Genomic DNA, 17,250 nt, shown 5'->3' on the forward strand with positions numbered 1-17,250 from the left:
GATTTAAGCTTCCTCAGGTTCTCCGGTGAGTTCAGCACTAGCCAAGTGTGTTATTGAAATGAGCTTGTTAAGTGTGTGAGAGGGTTTAATTAGTTTTGACACTCAGAGAATAGATGCTAATTGAGTTGCGGGTTTCTTCTGTTCTTCACGTTTGTTTTGCCGAAATGCCATGACGTCTGTTCTGTGTGCTTTGTACTTATCGATTCATCTGATTTACATTCATTTGATGTCAACAACAAACAAATTCAATTTGGTACGATTTTTTATTTATTTATTTTTTATGTATTTGAGGAGCTTTTCCGTTCACCAAGGCTGCATTTGTTTGATCAAAAATACTGTAAAATCTGTAAAATTGTGAAATCGTATTACTATTTAAAATAACAGTTTTTTTATGTGAATATCTGTTCAAATGTAATTTATTTCTGCGATCAAATCTGTATTTTCTGTATCTCGCACGATCCTTCAGAAATCATTCTATTATGATGATTTGCTGCTCAGAAAAAAATATTTCTGATTATTATCAGTGTTGAAAACAAATGAACAGCATTCGTTTGAAATATAAATATTTTATAACATTATAAATGTCTTTACTGACACTTAAAATGTTTTATTTAATGCATCCCTGCTGGTTAAAATTATTAATTTTCTTTAAAAAATAAAGAAATCATAGCCAAATTAGTTTACATAACTAAATGATTAGTTGCATGTTATTATTACCATTCAGTGCTGTTTTTTCCTAACCCATCAGATCAGACCCGAGACAGATTTTTGTTTCTGGATCCGTCATCAGTATGCAGTGAGAAACTCTAGTCACGACTCCGTCTGTCATGAGAAGCGTTTAGAGTTTAAGATGCGAGCGAGAGCTTGTCGCTCCTGACGCAGGAGGATTTGCACCTTGACTCTTGATATATTTCACAGGCCTCTTTAGAGCAAATGAGATGCGCCTCCTCAGCAGGAAACAGAGCAATTTGTTGAGCTTAGCTCTGCACTCCAGCACACGACTGATCCCTTCAAACACTGAGAGCGCTTCTCAGCTCACAATTGCTATGAAACCAGAAACTCCAAATTGCACACATCTCTGACAGATTTAAGGACAAAATGAATGCTCCTCCCTGCAAAAATAATCCACTTGTTGCCTCCACTTTAAATGGCCAGCAGGGCCTTAACTGGAAAACACTCTGATTATGAAAAGAGCTGAGGTGCTGTTCTGGTTTTAGCTGATTTTAGCTTGTTTAAGCTGATCTAACTGGTCTCCCAAATTGGAGACCGCTGGTTTGGGTGTTTCTTCAGATGTGTCTTAGCCTAAACAGCTGACACGTAGATTGTATATTTTCATAATTAATAATATAAATATTTTATCTTTTTAATTTTGGTTTACCGTTAAAAAATATATTTAAAAACTAAAATTGTATTACAATTTATTTATCATTATTTAAATAAATGTAAAAATAACTCATTTAATGTTCGATCTTAAATATTTTATCATTCAAATTTTTATATATTTTAATAATTTAATTTAATCATGTAACATCGTTTTTAACATTTATTTATTAGTTTATGTATTTATAATTTTAACATTTAAATATAATAGCATAATTATCCATCTCAACATTACAACTAGGGCTTTCTGTAGCAGTTGCAGCTTGCTTCAGAAACCCTCCACCTTCCCCAGCTCCACCTGTGTGTATATATATATATATATATATATATATATATATATATATATATATATATATATATATATATATATATATATATATAAAGTACAGACCAAAAGTTTGGAAACATTTATATTTTTAATGTTTTTGAAAGAAGATTCTTCTTCTCATCAAGCCTGCATTTATTTGATCAAAAATACAGAAAAAAAAATGTAATATTGTGATATATTATTGCAATTTAAAATAATTGTTTTTAAATGTATTATACTTTAAATGATCATTTATTTCTGTGCTGCAAAGCTGAATTTTTAGGATCATTATCACATGATCCTTTAGAAATCATTCTAATATGATGATTCATTATCAAAGTTGGAAACAGTTCTGCTGATTAATATTTTTTCAGAACATGTGATACTTTTTTAGGATACTTTGATGAATAAAAAGTAAAAAAAAAAAAAAATGAATCTATTTTTTAAAAATATTAACATTTTGTAATAACAATATACACTACTGGTCAGTTATTTGGGGTCAGTAATTAAAAAAAAAAAAAAAATCAATAATTTTATTCAGCAAGGATGTGTTAAATTAATAAAAAGTGATAGTAAAGAACATATATTATTAGATTTTTTTGTTGTTGAATAAATGCAGTTCTTTTGAACCTTTTATTGATCAAATATATGAGACAGCAGAACTGTTTCCAACACTCATAATAAATCAGGATATTAGAATGATTTCTAAATGATCATGTGATCGACTGATGTTACATGTGACACTGAAGGCTGGAGGAATGATGCTGAAAATTCAGCGCTGCATCACAGAAATAAATTATTTTTTAAAAGTATAATCAAATAGAAAACTAATATTTTAAGTTGTAATAATATCTACTGTTTTTTCTGTATTTTTGATCAAATAAATGCAGGCTTGATGAGCAGAAGAAACTTCTTTCAAAAACATAAAAATATAGTAGCAGGCTAGTGCAGTATTGATGTCCTTTAATACAGTGATGTGATGGAGAGGAGCGCTGCTCACTGACCCGTGGCCGTGTTGAATCTCTCTGATCACCACAGGGTCTCGACTCGTATTAAGCTGCACAAGAGTTATAGACTGGTCTCTTCTCTTGCCATCCGACTTCAGGATCAACCGTCTGCTTCTTTATGATCCAGTGGGAAACATAAAAGATACAGGAGCGCATTAGTGCATCAGGTCAAACACAGAAGGTCACGTAATGCTGTTGTTCTCCTCATTCAAGGCTTTCTCTGGGAACTCGAATGCTGACAGTGTGGTGATGTACAAACTCCAGCAGCCGGTCGTCGCTCAGTTCGTCCGAATACTGCCTCTCGACTGGAACGCCAATGGCAGGATCGGCCTGAGACTGGAGGCCTATGGGTGCCGATACAGTAAGTGTTTAACATTGACATACAACTGGACATCTGGCATCTTAGGAAATTCATTTAATATTATAGTTATTGCATTAAATATTTGATATTTTGAAATGTGGTTATTTATTTAAACATTATTTTAAATCTTTCATATCACAGATTTTGTTATTTATTTATTTAAAGATGATTTTAAATGTTTATGAAGTAAATTTCTTAGTTATTTTTACATTCATTCATTGAAATTCCAATTAAAATGTTATGAATTTATTTATTTATAGATTTATTTAAATATTATTAAAAATCTTTTGTTATGAAATTAATTAATTCAAATATGAATTAAAATGTTATGAATGTTTTTTATTTATAGATTTGTTTAAATATTATTTGAAATAATTTGTTATACAATTAATTCATTCATTCAAATATGATTTAAAATTGTTTTAATGTTTTTTTTTTACTATAGGTTTTAAATATGATATAAAATCTTTGTTAATAGGAAAATGAATTAATTAATTCATTCATGCATTCTTCCATTTATATATGAATTTTAATTATTTAAAATATGATATAAAATATTGTATATGTATATTTAAACAAATGCATTAATTTGTTTAAATATCATTTAACATTTTACATATTATGAAATGTATTTATCTAAATTTTATTTAAAATCTTTCATATTATAAAATGTATTTAATTTTAATTTTAAATCTGCATTTATAATTTGTTTATATTAATTATATTAATTATTGTTTATAATTATAGTTTGTTATTCATTCATTAATAGAAAATATGAATAAAATGCTATAAAGGTTTTTATATATTTATTTTAATATGATTTAGAAGCTTTCATGTTATATTTATTTAAATATGAAATACATTTAAAGTATGAGATTAAAATCATTTTTCATTATTCAGTCATTCATTCAGCCATTTAAATGTGGATACATTTGTTTTTATTTACATTTAATAAAAAAAATTATTTGTGTGATTTAAACAAATCTATTTGTTTACATTTGATTTAAAATCTTTAATGTTGTGAATTGTATTTAATATTATTTAAAATATTTTGTTATGAAATAAATGTAACCGTAGTAATATTTATTCATTAATTTAAATACAATTGAAAATCCTCATGTTTGTAATTTAAATATTATTTTTAATCCATCAGAATGTCTCCGTTTGACTTCCTGAAGAGTGAAACACTGTAACACTTTCAAAACATTGATCTCTTTGATGTCTTGTCAACTACTGTCTCAACCAATAGAGAAAGTTTATGGGCGGGGCTATGTGTAAATGTAACCAATGGAGTGAGTTTAGGTGCAGGATTCTGTGTTTATGCAGAAAACCTGTTTGGTAACACTCATTATTTTTGGATTTAAATTTGATGCAGTTTTCCGTTTAAATAAAATGATTTACTCTATAATAAGACAGTTTAACGCCCCACATCACCAAGCGACATGTATTACTCAGACGAGTGTGTTTGAGTGTCTTGCTGATGTTTGACTGGTCTCTCAGAGGTCCTGTGTGGCCTGAGTTGTGTTGTCACTGGAGTCACACGGGGCAGAACCACAGGGCAAAGGCTCTGGTCAACACACCTACAGCAGACCATTAGGGATGGAGTCTTTTTTCCCCTTCATTCCTACAGATGTATAATTTATTGCTGGCATCTGCAGGTTCTGTCAAGTGTCATGTGCTTGCATCATCTCTGTTGACCTCAGTTTTAAACTCTCTCTGCTTACAGGGACAACAGACCTGCACAAACACGTTGTATACGCCACTAATTATAATGCACAGAGATTAATAGTTAGTGTCAGGGGTTTAATGACTGACATGTCAAGCTGTGCAACCAAACAGATCACTGTGTCACAGTGTTTAAGTCTTCAGGAAGTTAAACTATTGACTAACGTGACACTGAACAAAAAACTGACTCTACGTCAACATCACACATTTATTCCTTTATTTTTTAACATTCTCTATTGTGCATTGTATATTTATCATACTTTATTATTTATTTATTATAGCCTCTTATTAATTTTTTGTAGTTCATAATCTAAATATTTATTTATTTGTTTTAGTTCATTATTTTCATTTTAGAATGTTATTATTTACTTATGTATTTTGTTAATTATATATTTTATTTATTCATTTATTTTAGTTCATTGTTATTTATGTATAATGCATTTATTTAATATAGTTTAATATTTAATTTCCCATTGATTTATTATATTTATATTTATTTTAGTTAATTATGATCTATTTGTTATTATTATTTGTTTATTAATTTATTTATTTGAGTTTATTTATATTATCTATTATTGTTCATTATTTATAAATTCATTTTAGTTCATTATTATTTGTTTAGTGAATTTGTTTATTAGTTAATTATTTAATGATTTCAAATTATTTGATAATTCGTTTTCATTTCTTAATTATCGTTATTATTATTGTTTGCTTATTTTAGTTTTTATGCATATATTTTTAGTCAATCATTTATTTATTTATTTAGTTCAGTTTATTAATTTTACTACTTTGTTACGTATTATTGTCTCTTATGTATTATACTTTATTATTATTTATTTGATTTGTTTTTATATTTTTGTTTAATGTAGTTTATTATCTATGTATTTAATTTAGTTCATTGTTATGTTATTCATTATTTGTTTGTTGTGATGTCGTTACAATGTATCATTTTCACAGTTCTTTTTTTTTGTGTGTTTTCAGAGTCTGATGTGGTCGGTTTTGATGGCAGCGCTCATTTGCTCTTCAGGCCGGATCCCAGCACCACTCCGGCAAACAGAGACGTGTTATCCATGAACTTCAAAACCCTGCTGAACTCTGGGACGCTGGTTCACATGGAGGAGCGCAGCGGACACACGCTCACCCTGGAGTTATTCAGAGGGAAACTCATCCTGCAGTTCAGAAACGGTACTAATACACATCCTACAGCTGCTGGATGTTGAAAATCTTCATTGATGTTGATTAATGTCGTTTTTGACCCTCTTTTATCTAAAGTCATTTGGTTTCAGGCAGACAGCATGAAAGTAGAGCATTTAGGGCCACAAACTACTCTAAAAAAACGTTACATTTCATCTGGGAATAGGCTTAACTGACATCAAGAGCTGGAAAGTTTTTAATTGTTTTTAAATAAAACTGAGATTGTTGTTGTTTTTGTTTTTGGTCCAGCTGGAAATCAAGCCACTATAGATTATATTCTTGGTTCCTTGGCTGTGAATAATAATTATAATAATAAAAAAAAAATTAATTTGAGACTTTTAGTCCTCATGTTTGTTTTATGTTTTTTTTTTTTTTTTGTTTAATGGTTGATTCATTTGCCCATTGTTATTCTTTTATATTTCTATTGCTGTACAGCACTTTGGGCAAACTCAGTTGTATTGAAATGTGCCTTATAAATAAAAATATAAATACAAATACAAAAAGAACTTGTCAGGGTCACATTTCACCTCAAAACCAAAATAACCTAGTGAGAAATAATATTATACTTAAACTGAAGCCTGCTTTAGGACCATAAATATGTTTTTGCATTATGAAATATTTTTATTTTTGTAAAATACATATTTTCCCCAAAGAGCTTTGGGGAAAATATGCTTATATATATGTGTGTGTGTGTTTGTATATGTGTGTGTATAGATTCAGGGTTATTATATTTAACAAACTTAAAGTAATTAATATCTAAAGCTGAAATTAAATAAAATATTAGACGAAAACATAAATGAAAATTAGAGTTGTTTCTTTGGTAAGTTACTGAAATAAGTTAAGGTTGAACACAAACTTACTAACTGGAAACAAACAAAAACAAAAATAAAAAAAGTAATAAAAATCAATTAAATCTCAATTGTAATAAATGTAATAATAATAATAATAAGTGTTCCTGTAGCTCAATTGGTAGAGCATTGCCTTATAAAGCGCAAGGTTGGGGGTTCGATTCCCCGGGAACAGATGATAGGTAAAAAATTGATAGCAGACTTTGGATAAAAGCGTCTGCTAAATGCATAAATTTAAATTTTTATAATAATAATAACTGTGTGTATATACAATTACACTTACGCACGATGAAAATTGACTTCGATATGTTTTTGCAAGGTACTTGAAGAACTCATTTGAAAGTATGAAAGTAAGAAAAACATGGAATTACCATGGTACATGTCCACAAAACATGACAATCCCATGGTTCTGTTCAGTAGTTTATTATTAGCTGAGATCTCCAGCAGATTAACAGGTGATGTAAGAAACTCTTCAGGTGTGGGTGAGAGACGCAGTCAGTCGTGAGGCGTATGGCACAGATTCCCAGGATGCCATCTGGTATCTCAGCGTCAGAGTCTCTCTGTCCTCATGACCGTTGCTGGAGTTATAACTGTGATCAAATGTAAAAGCATTATGTGCTTTCTGAAGAAATGTCATTTTCAGGTGTGTTTCCTGTGCTTTCACATCATTGCAGTTGAGTAGTGTTCAAACATTTGAGTAGTGCAACAAAATATACAGATCAGTGAATCCAGTAAATATATAAACCTATATACAGATATATATGTGTGTGTGTGTGTGTGTAAAGAAACATCTTTAATGATAATATGTACAGACCATAAGAAAAAAAAATGATAATAAAGTTTTATTTAAACATCTTAAATGATGAAATAAATTAAATATCTGCAGGTAAATTATTCTAGTCCGAGGCTTTAAACATAATAGCTTTGTTTTGTTTTGTTTTAGGTACGAGGAACAAAAAAAATTAAGAATTAATTTATAATCCAAAAGCTAGTGTTGTAAAATATTAAATTCATAATGAAGAGAGAACTGAATTTGTAAAATATCAGAATTAGATACATATATGATGGTGTCATAAAAATAAAGATGAATATTACAGTTATTGAAAATTAGCAGTAAATTATTGACATAAAAATAAACATTGAAATAAAAAAAAGAAGTGGTCCTAATATTGAACCTTGGGGCACACCTCTTTGTTGAACTTAAAAAATCTGATTTAATCCCTTTTAATACTACACATTGTTTTCTGTTATGCAGGTATGAATTAAACCACATAATTGCATTTTCAGAAAGACCAATAGCATGGAGTTTATCTAAAAGTAAGTTAGATTACAAGACTGATCAGATCATTTGAGTTCATATTGAGATCTCTGACTTGATTGCAGATTGCATGAGATTATTGAAGTCTTTTTCAGAGGAGAAACATCTGAAAAGCATGAGAGTTTTTGAGCAAGTCCTCATTTGTTCTGCACTTATTGTAATTGCCATCTTGGATGAGAAATAGCTGAGATATTAAGGTCTTTTTAGCGAATGTACTTTATTCCTGTTTATTACAGTTTTTGTTAATATGGATTTTATCTGCATATTTTATTTTATTTTCAGGTTTCATTTAAATATATAATGTACAAGTTGGGTGGGTCTGGAGGAGTTTGAATGCCCATTGTGAAGTAACTGCAACCTAACTGCAGCTCTCTCTGTTTTCACCATCATTTCAAGCAAATTAAAGATGTCTGCCATCACTTATTGGAGGGGTTTGTGAAAGTGCTAAAGTGGTCTCTCAGCCTCACTCTGATTATGGCTCAACTCTGTTTGTCAGAAATGTCCGTGGCACTCGCTGTTGTCTTTGTCGAGCCCATGATGTCCACTCGTTCTTCCTGTTTAGATGAGGTTTACTGTGCTGTAAAGACATTGCACTTCAAAGCTGTCGCTGCATTCGCTTGGGATTGTTTTATCAGACAATACATTCAGCCAGTGTTGAATATAAATCACTTCAGGCAGCTTTTAAAATGTTTTTAGGCTGAAAGTACATGCATGTGTTGGCTTTTAGGGCCTAGCATCTAAAATAATGAAGAACAGATGGAACAAAACATGAGTTTAATTAAATATTTGGGTTGTCCTGATCAATGCTGCAAACTAAAGCTGATTATTGGAGTACATTAATAGTACAAAATCTGAATTTCACATTTAACTCAATGTGTTGCTTGTGTTTCTTTTGTCAAATTTACTACCAGTTTCTGAGATAACTATTTTTGCTAGTTTTTTTCATGTAAATGTTTTCAAGTAAATTTATTTCAGTGTAGTCAGTCAGCATTAGTCAGTTTTGAAAGTAAATATATATTTTAGCATTTGTTATAGGCCTTTTTACCATTTTAGCAGATACCATTGTATCTTAATTTATATTTTGGAATGGCTTTTTTAAATTGTCAATTTTGTTGTGTTTTGTAATTTTTACTAGTTTTAGTTTTTTTATATAAGTTTTTTTATATTTATATTTTATTAATTACATTTATATATGCCTTATATCTTTAATTTTATTTCAGTGTTAGGTTTTTGTATATATACACAGACCGTGAAAGGAACATGAAATCAGATTTTCCTTAAGTCATGCTCCTGCTGCTCTAATTGTGCGGATCTCAAATAACATCTGTGGCAACCCTCAAAACAAACAAACCGTTAATACTTACAACCACAGAATAATAAAGAATCGGTCAGTGTGGTCAGAACAATGTATATTCAAATCCAAACAGACTAGAAAAGTTTGGGGCAGAACATGAAGCACTCGTGCACAATATAAACAGACAGCTTGATGAATGCAAACAACCAGCAGAATAAAATAGTTTGGGATATGGGCATTAATCTTCATGTCGCAGCTTGTTTGCAGATGTATTTTCCAGCACGGACAGAAGCCAGTGTTTGCCAGAGACTAACATCTGTCTCTGTATCACAACAACAACAACATCGTCACATTAAAGCTGCTGGGTTCGTTTGGTGATCGGACATGTAGCTCAGTTTGTCTTCCAAACCGCTGCATCTCACAACATTCATGCTGGATTTATTCAGGCTTTAGATGGGGATGACGTGAATATTTCAACAACAATAGTGACAGAACGAATCCACTGCTGGTTGAATAGTCTCATTTAAAAATGTGGCTTCATTCGCACATTAGTTCTGTGTCTTTGATTGAAATATTTTGCTTGTGATATTTATTAACTTCTTGTGTATGGAACTGTTGTATAAAATCAATATCACATTTGTAATCTTGAAAAAATAATATACTGAATTGTGTGTGTGTGTGTGTGTGTGTGTGTGTGTGTGTGTGTTGCTAATTTTTCTAATTATTTATAATAATTACAATTTGTTTTTACTTTGTTTAATAATTTTATTTAATTTTTAATGGTTTTTATAGTAATTAGTGTGTTTTTTTTTTTATTGTCACACACATATATATAATTGAAATGAAATAAATAAAATAAACTAAAAATATTAGGGAGAAATCTTAAAATCTTTAAACCAGTAAAACTGAAATAAAAATGGATAATAAAAAAAAAATCTAATACAAATTCAACAAAACAGACACTATTGACAATAATGTGTCTAAAATGTATCACATTATTGACTTCTTGTTTATTTAACTGTTGTATGAAATTGAATTAAAATGTATTGGGGAAAAAAAAACATTGGCTTGTGAGATCGCTAAAATATATCATATTAAATAAATATAAGGTAAAAACCCATAAAGCTTCATTTTTTGCCTCATATCTTGAATTATAGATGCATATAATAGACTGCAACACAAAATCAGTCATCCTGCATCATGTTCAACAGCCATTACGTGCAATTAAAGATGAACCTAATACTATTAATGCATTTATTTAATGTTTATTGCACGCAACATTTATATCAATTATTCATCAGTTACAATCGGTCGGTCCAGTGCTGGTCAGTTAACATCAGAATATAAACAGGCTCTGCTTTGTGTAAGAATGGGGACGGCGTAGACCGCTCTGATGTGATTTAACATTTAGTGGTCCACTGCTTAATATTTCATGATCTTTGTTCCTCTCAGAAAGCATAAAAGCATCCCAGTCTTGATCTCTCGCCTTCACTTGTATGACAGCCATACTCATGTGTTTGAAGTGCAGCTCTGATTAACAACAAATAATATACAACACTGTCAATCTGTCATCATCTGACAATGAAAATGTCCGAAACGCCTGTCCTCTAGCTTTGTAAAAGTGTCCCTACATTTTTGATCAATAAAAAATATGAGACTAAAACATGAGTTAACATAGTGTGAAACAATCACTTAGTGCACATTTTGTACACACCTTTAAAATTATAAAATTAGATGCATATTTTATATTTACATTTTATATAATATCCCCCATGTATACATCTAATTAAATAATAAATATGTATTATTTAATAATAATTATTATTATTATTAATAATAATACTAATAGTACACAATCTGTGTGTATAATCAAATAATAATAATTATTATTATTTTATATTTTTTTTTAGATTGCTGTTGTTTTTTATGTCTTATGTATGTTACATAACTAGGGACCCAACAGAATACCAAAGTTGTAAACTATTTTCCTTAAATGTATTCATATCATGATCCAGCATCCTACAGATCCATCTTACCGCTGTAAACAAACCCGTGTGGACTGCTGTCACCTGAAACTCATCCTGATTATGCAAAGGAAACATTTCACTTGTCTTTTCTCCCATATATATGTCAGCTGTTAAAATAAGCGTAAAGACACCCAGCAGAAAGTGTGTGATGATTTAGCTTTAAGCAGGTCTAAACGTCTCCTCATCTGTGTGAGAATCGGCCCACTCCACAACTGATCTCACAGATCGGGAGCTAGTTTAAGGAGGTGATAAGTAAGTCTTTAAGGCTGTTAAAAGTGTTGCTGTTTTATACCAAACTGTTTAACATTCTGGAAAAGTGTAATGTGAACGCAGACTTTAGCAGATCGTCTCGTTGATGTTAATTGAACTCAGGTTTGTTGCAGCAGTTTTGTGTTTGATATTCATTTGACGATCAGTATGATGAGTTATTTTAATATTACCTTAAATTATATTGTAGTATTTATTCATATTTATATATTTTGAATTACCTTTTATTTTTAGATTTTAACTTTAGTTTAAGTTTTAGTAATTGTGCTTTTTAATTTTGTCTTTTGCATTATTTCTTTATTTATATTATTTTGTAAATAAAAAAAAGTTTTATTATTATAATTTTTATTTAATTATATTTTTTAATTTTAAAAATTTAACTTCGATTTGTTTTTCTCTAATATTAATATTGTTGTTCTTTTTATTCAATGCATTATTTTTAATTATTAAATGTATATTTATTTAATTAATATATATATATATATATATATATATATATATATATATATATATATATATATATATAGATCTGAGTTGAAATACTGTTTTAGTACTATTGAACTGTTTTAAATTCATTTAAATTAGCTGAACAACTACTTAAACTCAAATGGATACCTGGACTATTTTCAATCTGGTTTCCAACTGCATCACAGCACAGAGACAGCACTCATTAAGATAATAAATGATATTTGCTTTCATTTTAATTCTGCCAAATATCAGTGCTGGTACTACTAGATCTCAGTGCTGCGTCTGACATTGTCTATCATAACATGCATCTACAGAGACTGGAAGACTGGGTCTGGCCTTCTGCAATGGTACTCAAATGGTTCTGGTCATATACTTGGAGGGGAGAGGTTATTATGTGAATATAGGACAGCACAAGTCTTAAGTGAATGTCCATGACATGCGGAGTCCCACAGGGCTCAGTTCTTGCTCCGCTCTTGTTTAGCCTGTATATGCCCCCACTGAGTCAAATAATGAGATCAAAAATTTTAGATTTTATTTATTTATTTGTAGAGTTTAATTTCAGTTCAAGTAATTTACAATAATAATGTTAAAGGGATAGTTCACCCAAAAATGAAAATTAGATCTAGGTGACTTTGTTTCTTCAGTGGAACAGAAATTATGATTTTTAGCTTCAGTCGTTGCAGACAGATCCATATTAAACCCTGCGGCTCGTGACGATACATTGATGTGTAAAGACACAAAACGATTGGTCTGTGCAAGAAACAGATGTTTTTTTTTTTTTTTAACCTCTGATTCACGCAATGTCCGAACTGTTAGAACTCTTTTGAACGCGTTTCACAGCAGCAAACGCGTGAGGGATTATTTTTCTTCTTCTTCCATTATGGTGGATCGCAGACTTATAAGTGCATGACCATCTCTTAAATGGCAATGGCAATTTTATTTATATAGCACTTTTTGCTACAATCAGAGTTGACCAATGTGCTTTACAACAGAATAGCTAAAAAAAATCAATAGCAAAACAAGGAGACAAGGAGAGAGAAAGAAAAGAAAAGAAAAACATCATAACATGCAGCAATATATAAAACATATAGAACAAGAATAAAAAGAGTGCTTCAGCTAGAATTAAAAGCCTTGTCTAACAGACTCAAAAATGGCCACAGATGAAGCCATCCTAATCAAAATGGGCAGATCTTTCCAGAGTCTTGGTGCAATTGAAGCAAAAGCGCGATCACCGATGCACTTCCGCCTCGTCTTGGGGATAAACAAGAGTGTCTGGTTAGAGGACCGGAGAGATCTAGTTACCTTGTGCTCAATCAATGGCTCAGATATATTTGATGGAGCCATACCATTGCATACCATAAATGGACCATTGACACTATATCTACAGTCTCAATTAGGAGTGTCAATGGTCACTTGAGAGATGTTATTTCATAAACTGCATGTTAGGGTGGTTGCATAATTTCTAATGTCAGTTTCTGTTGAAATGCATTTAAAGTAATCAAACGTTTGCAGCTTTAACAAGCCGTCCTAATCAGTATTTGATCTGTGTTTCAGGCCGGGGTTCGTCGGCTGATGTCCACCCTACTCTGGTGTCTCTGGGCAGTTTGCTGGACGATCAGCACTGGCATCACGTCAGCGTGGAGCGGACTCGAGGACTCGTGAACTTCACCGTTGACAAAAGCAGCCAGCAGTTCCAGCTGCCAGAGTCCTGGAGTCACTCTGAGATTAATGAGGTGAGCCGCTAACGACCTCCAGCTCAATTAGTCCAGGAAAGCATTTCAAATGACTCACACTAAACACCTGAATTATACAAACAACATATATCAGCTGGAATGAAAATGTCTTTGTATAATTAGATCTCAATATATTTCTGAGCATTTCACTTTTTGATACACTGTTCATTTATTGATAACACTTACATCTTATATTACAGTAAACTAGCAAAGTCTCACAATGCAAGGGTTGTTTATTTGCATAGCACTTTTTTTTACAAAATAGTAAAAATACATAAAAATAATAAAATACATAGTTATTAATAAAAAGTAATGTATTATATGCATGTATTGTATATGTGTGGAAAAAGTTACATTAAATAGTAGACATAAAAGCTACATATAAATTTAATAAATATTAGAAATATTAATAAATGTGCATGCAATTTGTATATATATAAAACGTATTTTCCGGACTATAAGTCACACTTTTTGTCATAGTTTGGCTGGTCCTGCGACTTATTTATCAAAATTAATTTGACATGAACTGAGAGAAATGAACTAAGAGAAATGAACCAAGAGAAAACATTACTGTCTCCAGCCGCCAGAGGGCGCTCTATGCTGCTCAGTTCTCCTGTAGTCTACACTAAGAACATAGAGCGCCCTCTGGCGGCTGGAGACGGTAATGTTTTCTCTTGGTTCTAAATAAATGCGACTTATAGTCCAGTGCGACTTATAGATGTTTTTTCACTCGTCATGACGTATTTTTGGACTGATGCGACTTATACTCAGGTGCAACTTATAGTCCGAAAAATACAGTATATATATATATATATATATATATATATATATATATATATATATATATATATATATATATATATATATATATATACTAAATGTATATTTATTAATGTTTTTTAGATTTTTATTTATAATTTACTTTTTTTTTTTTTTTACACAGTCAAGGTTACTAATTGAGCGCACGTTAACCAATCAATAATTAATTTTATGAATGCTAATCGACAATCTATCAATGGAGTTAAGCTTATATTAATTTCATAACACTCATTTAACATGTGTGATTTCTGACATGAATCTGTCGTTCTTTCACAAGATCAGTTTCGGTGGAACGTCAGCAGCTGGACTCCAGAAATCCCACTCCAGAAGAAACTTCCAGGGATGCTTGGAAAACGTGCTTTACAACGACATCAGCGTGATGGAGCGAGCCGAAGAGAAGCAGGTAAGTGTGTGAACAGCTGCTTTATTTGGCCTGCTAGCAGTTCATTTTTCCATAATGAAAGCTTTGTATTACTGTGACCCTTACCATGTTCTCCTCCATTATAGAGTTTTTTTTCTTTTATACAACCATTGTCTTGGGAATTTGGGGGTTAAACCAATTACCAGCTCTTTAATTCATTGTCGTAATGCCGTGACATTGGTTTCAAGATAATAGCCAGGAAGGCAAATGCATAATTTATGAAGCAGACATCATGACTGTGGTGCTTCATTATTGCAAATGCAGCTTGCATGAGAAATGCTCTTGGTTTTACCACGGTATTTTTTTGTCTCTCGCAGGGGAACGTCAGCTTCACATGCGCCGAATCCATAGACGTGCCGGTGACCTTTGCCAGTCCTGGAAGTTTCCTCGCTTTGCCGTGGGTCACCGGTGAGGAAAGCGTGTCGGTCGCTCTGCAGTTCAGGACCTGGAACAAAGCAGGCCTGCTGATGACCTTTGACCTGAAGCATAACGCAGGAACGCTGTGGCTGTATCTGAGCGAGGCCAGAGCGCGATTGCAGATCCAGAAGACCGGCCGGATTATGATAGACATCACCGCAGGTTTGGCTCATGCATTATGGGATATAATATGTTTGGACTGAAATAATAGCACATATAAACCAGAGTTTCAGTTTATTTGACCGTAAAAGCTAAATCCATCTCTCTTGTGTGTCAAGAGTAAAGCAAAGTCAATATCAATGGCAACTGCTGTCTATCTTCTTATTTGTATTTTATTTAGTTTTAGTTATTTCTATTAGTTATGCTGCCTTGACCACTAGCTGAAATAAAATATTTTTTTTTCTGTGTGTTTGTATATATATATATATATATATATATATATATATATATATATATATATATATATATATATATATATATATATATATATATATATATATATATATTATGATTTATGTTTTAAATTATGATTTTTATGTTTTGGCTTTATACTTTATATTTATTTCATTGTGAAATGCATCAACCTCTGGTTGTTTTTGTAATGCACCTTTGATAAATAGTACGCCAGTGTGTTAAAAATGCATTTATTATTGTGCAATTTTGTCTGAAGATGTCTGATCTTTCTGTCAGGTTCATTTGACACATTTACATTTATTCATTTAGTAGATTATTTTATCCAAAGCAATTTACAGTGCATTCAGGCTATACATTTCAGTGTGTATGTGTGTTCCCTGAAATTGAACCCACGACCTTTTGCGCTGCTAACACAATGCTGTACCACTGAGCCACAGGAACACAATGCAAATAAAGGAACGATCAAGTGCATTGCATTGTTGGATACAGTATTTAAAGGGTGCTTTAGTTGTGTATTGCACATTGTTTATTTCATGCATACAGAATATATACATACTGTACACAATATGCACACTTCATGTCTGAGCTAGAGTAGTTGGTTAGTATGCCATCCCACATATACTCTAAGTTTAAGGCAAGAATCTGTTCTTGCGGTTCTATCCAAAAATAATAAGTCGCTGTTATTTGTGCCTGATCCACATGCTGGCTCTTTCTCCACAGGTGCCGGTTTAAATGACGGTCAGTGGCACTCGCTGGAGCTTGCTGTCCGTCGAGGGCGTCTCGTAGTCACCCTGGACAGAACCGACAGCTCTACAGCGTCCACTTCCTTCCCTGTCGCTCCTGACAGCCAGCTATTCTTAGGCGGTAAAAACAACTTTAGCCATCCATCGCCTCCTGCTAACACAAAGCAACACTAGCTCAGAGTAATTTCCCTCTACACGAGCCCAATCCTTCACATTAATCAATCCATCGTTTCACTCAACGCACAGCTTCCACTGAGAAAAGCGCATTGGTTTAGCTTTCCAGCGTTTCTGAAGCTCTCTGAGGCTGGATTCAGCTTCAGCTCAGTGACTGGAGAGAGAGAGTTACGCCGTCTATAAATGCACAACTGTAGTAGATTTGCCTTGAGCCACAGTCAAACATGCATCATATCATCATCCAATATGACAGTCATGAAGGACAGTTTGTGAACATCATAACTGGATGTGAAACATTTAAGGGTTATTTTCCGACGTGCAATTTGTAACTTT

General features: G+C 31.8%; 1 protein-coding gene across 3 annotated transcripts in view; it reads left to right on the forward strand.

Annotated features, from left to right (window-relative positions):
• The window catches only part of LOC113054755 (contactin-associated protein-like 4), a 95,820-nt gene that overhangs the window by 29,709 nt on the left and 48,861 nt on the right, over nt 1–17,250 (forward strand). For all 3 annotated transcript variants that reach the window (XM_026220533.1, XM_026220531.1, XM_026220532.1), the window contains 6 exons: nt 2,908–3,055; nt 5,762–5,965; nt 13,751–13,929; nt 15,026–15,151; nt 15,487–15,748; nt 16,721–16,864. In XM_026220533.1, the coding sequence (XP_026076318.1) occupies nt 2,908–3,055; nt 5,762–5,965; nt 13,751–13,929; nt 15,026–15,151; nt 15,487–15,748; nt 16,721–16,864 (1,063 nt within the window). The remainder of the gene's footprint in view (nt 1–2,907; nt 3,056–5,761; nt 5,966–13,750; nt 13,930–15,025; nt 15,152–15,486; nt 15,749–16,720; nt 16,865–17,250) is intronic.

This window comes from Carassius auratus, chromosome 35 (assembly GCF_003368295.1).
Source record: "Carassius auratus strain Wakin chromosome 35, ASM336829v1, whole genome shotgun sequence".
NCBI classification, from domain to species: Eukaryota; Metazoa; Chordata; class Actinopteri; order Cypriniformes; family Cyprinidae; genus Carassius; species Carassius auratus.